The sequence below is a fragment of the Morone saxatilis genome, unplaced genomic scaffold, assembly GCF_004916995.1.
Source record: "Morone saxatilis isolate NCDOM2014 unplaced genomic scaffold, NCSU_SB_2.0 Contig2, whole genome shotgun sequence".
In the NCBI taxonomy this organism is placed as follows: Eukaryota; Metazoa; Chordata; class Actinopteri; family Moronidae; genus Morone; species Morone saxatilis.
Window position 1 is genome coordinate 3356114 of NW_023339762.1, and position 4181 is coordinate 3360294.

At 39.4% G+C, this 4181-nt stretch overlaps 1 protein-coding gene across 1 annotated transcript in view; it reads left to right on the forward strand.

The window, feature by feature from the left end:
- Positions 1-4181, forward strand: part of syt9b (synaptotagmin IXb) — a gene marked incomplete in the record, with an annotated part of 41400 nt that overhangs the window by 31134 nt on the left and 6085 nt on the right. Inside the window, 3 exon segments of the mRNA XM_035665456.1 lie at positions 435-555; positions 722-893; positions 987-1116. Coding sequence (XP_035521349.1) covers positions 435-555; positions 722-893; positions 987-1116 — 423 coding nt within the window.

Here is a 4181-nt window from a genome sequence, read left to right on the forward strand (position 1 = left end):
AACATCATGCTGTATGGAAGAATACATAAAACTAGAGACCATAAACTCATTAGGAAACTGTTTACTGAGCTCATAAATCTAGAAGTAGGGTAATTTCCCCATAAAACTAATTTCTATCAGACTTATATTTTGTAGTCCATGAAGCTGCCCCCTGCTGGCAATACGAAGAATCCAGGTTTAAGACACTGGCTTCACTTCACAGAAGATCTGTCTACTAATTATACACTGTCAATTGTCAAAACTGATGTATCATTATGTTATGAAAGATTTCCCCTGGTGAAATTCATGCTTCTGATGTGATGCTTTGCCTGGGGATCACTCAGACCTAAGATGTCATTCTTCCCCTACCAGTCCCAGTCGTAGCTTGTCTCTAAAATCTCAATAAAAGGAGCATGGACAATACTAATATAAAAATGTAATACATTTCTTTTCAGGACAATGTGGACCTGGGAGAGCTGATGTTCTCGTTGTGCTATCTCCCCACGGCTGGCAGGCTCACCATCACCATGATCAAAGCCAGAAATCTCAAAGCCATGGACATCACTGGAGCCTCAGGTGGGTGCTGACTGACAATGCAATGTTTCCACTGAGAGGTGGTGTAGTCAAATATACACATAAGCTTTATAGTGCTTTGTTGTGAGTCAGTATAATATTTTGTTCTGTGGCTTTCCTTGTCAATACATTTTGGCATCCTTACTGACCTCAACACACCTTTCTCTAGATCCGTATGTGAAAGTGTCCCTGATGTGCGATGGCCGGAGGCTAAAGAAGAGGAAGACGTCAACCAAGCGTAACACTCTGAACCCGGTGTACAACGAAGCCATCGTGTTCGATGTTCCTCCTGAGAACATCGACCAGATCAGCCTGCTCATAGCTGTCATGGACTATGATCGGTTAGTCAGCTATACCTATATCAGTCTCATCTACAGTGCATTAACTGATGCAACATTTTGGAGTCTCCATGTGTTGTTCTTTCTGTTCTGCAGGGTCGGACATAACGAAGTGATCGGGGTGTGCAGGGTGGGCAATGAGGCAGAGAGTCTGGGGCGAGACCACTGGAGTGAGATGCTGACATACCCACGGAAACCCATTGCACACTGGCACCCTCTCATAGAGGTATGTTGGTACAATACATTTTTGTAGATGTTTTAAACTTGACTTTCTTAGTAACACGCTTACAAAGTAAACAACTCTTACACGAGGATCTTTTTAATGCAAAGACTGGAGAAAAGAGTTGAAACAAGACTTATTAACAGCCATGCTAGCATCTTTGGGAGGCTGTACTTTGACTTTGAATGCCTGTACAAATCCTTGTGCCAATCCATCCAATAGTTGTCAAGACAGTTCACCAATAGCCAAAAATGTCAACCTCATCGTGGCGCTAGAGAAAAATTCAGGGGGTCACCAAAGTCAGTAGTTGTCAATCTCCATTCTCTAGAGAACAATGTCTGTACAAAATCTGGTAGTTGTTGAGAATTGAATAACCGTTCACTGCTAATGTTGGCACAAGTAAAAACTGCCTAACTTTTAATGCAGTACAGATAAACAGCCTTTGATGTGCACTCTGTAATGGGTTTGATTTCATATCAATAGGCTGGTCACAAAACTCAGAATCACCACCCACACGGCTGATTTATTCAGCCACTGAAACAGATGAATGAAATGAAACAAAACGGCAATTCAGACTGATTATCAGGCCAAAAAAAGAAGAAGAATATTCAATTAAAAACATGCTTGTGTTAGAATATTTAAAGAATCAATATGTAAAAAGCTCAGAGTGTACAAACGCTTCTCTACACTAAAAAAAGATTCTTAATTCAAAACAAATAACTTCAGAATCAAATAAATGCAACCTAAATGAGTTATATTCCATGTTATGTATTTCATTTTGAGGTACAAAAAAGAAATAAAACAATTACATAACAAAAATACTGCATAACCCTCATGTATACTTGACTTGTTTTGCTGTGATTGCCACAACAGAGGCACCTAGCTTCCAGAGAGAGACACAGAGAGGTGGCTACATCCACTGAGCTGTTTCTATTTCTGAATTTCCAGCCCACACTCATTAAAAAAACAGAGCATGCTAAAACAGATGCTGGACTGATTCATGTAAATTCATGTGGAGTTGTCAAAGCTACATCCATTGGTATTCAGCTGAAGGGGTCAGAAGATAAAACGCTTCAGAAGGGATCACTGTCCGGGTATATGTAACGCCTAGCATTGGCTATGACACGCATTAGCATCTGTCAGCTCATATGATGTTTTGGCAGGTTTAACATTCCTTACTGAATTTAATGGACCCTGGCTTGCTGGAAGCTAGCTTGTTAGCTATTACCATTGGTCGTCATGAGGACTGTTGATGTGAGCCCTCTCTAGACATCATTATCTTTACCAGAGGAGGTCTGGTGTCTAAGGACCTCAGGAATATTATTTATTCTCTAATGAATATGTCTGACATTTCCATCTAAAAGCAGACCAACTAATGTATAATGCGTATATTTAGATTCTTTCACCATCCAGATTACTGACTTCAGTCATGTGTGGCTAGTGATAGGCATCTAATGCTTGACAATGATGGCTGCTACAAGTCTGGTCTTTACCAACTAACCCAGTTTTTATGCAAATCAACTTATTTAGGACAAGCCCCTTGAGATGGGTCATCTTGTTTTTCCAATTCATTTTTTTAGAATTCAGAACTTAAAAGGATTATGTAGCTGCATTTATATAATTTAGCACCCACAACATTAATATTATGTAATATTTAAGAGGAAGTTAGCAACATTTTGACAATCTAAACTGTGCTTCCATTTGTGACCAATTGATTTTTAAGAGAATCGCAGCGGATTGAAATTCAGATTTTACTGCCCTTATATTGACACCTGTAGAACTCATTTGATCTGTTCAGTGGCTGTACTGTAGTCATTAGTACTCGTGGTAATAGTAGTATTGTTAGTGATGGTATATGTCATAACAGTGTTTACATGAAAAAATGTAACAAATTATAACAATATCTTGAGTTCATTCGTGATCCTGAACACAGTAGATTGAAAAAAATAATAGAACACCATGTGAACTTTTTTTTAAGGCCACATCCACACTACTACGTATCTGTTTTATTATGCAGTTTTGTTAAGTTTGCATCCACACTACTTCCGGCCCAGTTTCAGTTTTACAAATCTGGGGTTGACTTTTGGAAATTGTATCAGTTGTGTGTCATTTTCTGTTACCCTTCTCCAGAAGAAATCAGACGGCATCAGCCGCATCATGCCTGTTGTGAAAAAGGTCTATTGACTAGTTTTCCTCTAACTGTGACATTCATTTGGCCACAGCACAGGCTGAAATACAATTAAAATGTTCCAGGAAAACAAAGATTTTTTTACCGGATATTTGATCATTTTAAATCTTTCATTTCCAGGTGTTTACATGATTGGAAAACTACTTTCTGTAAGGTAATTGTAATTGTAAGGTTTTCCAGGTTTTCCAGGACGCATGTGAACCCTGACAATGACAAGGACAATGTTTTAATAAAAATGGCAGTATCTAGTAGGATTCTGTGAAGAGCAGTCACGTTTCTGTCTTATTATTTTTGTCATTATCATGTGGTATGCGTTTTCAGCTGTGTTAACATAGACGGAGATCATTTCTGAAACGGTGAACTTGGTCAGTTTTAGTTTAAAAACTTTAAAAACGTAGTATTGTGGATGTAGCCCGAGCCTCCACTTAAAATATTTTTCCTCATGACGATGGGAAAGCTGGAGCCAGAGTAGTTATTGCTTGAGAATAGTCTGTCCAAGTTCAGCCTGTGTGTTGATGTGCGTGAGTGAGAGGAGCAGCAGGAAGAAAAATAATTCAGCTGAGTTTTATTGTGTTTCTGTAAGGGTTGTGCAGGCAGAGCTCTTTTCACACCATACCACATAGTTATTTTATTTAGTTGCCACCTGACAGCAGGATTATTCCCAGTTCTCCCAGTTAACCACTCAGTGTTGTATTGAGCATTGCATCAAGATGTAGAAGTAAATGAAGCGCTAGCTGTCGCACTGTGTCAACTGGAGGAGTTGCAGTATTGGTGGGAGGCCGGTGACCCTGATATTGCCAACAGTGCTGAAGCTAGAAGAACTCTCTTCTGTCTCTAGGGCCATTTGTGTAACACACATCCACACACACAGACAGACACACAC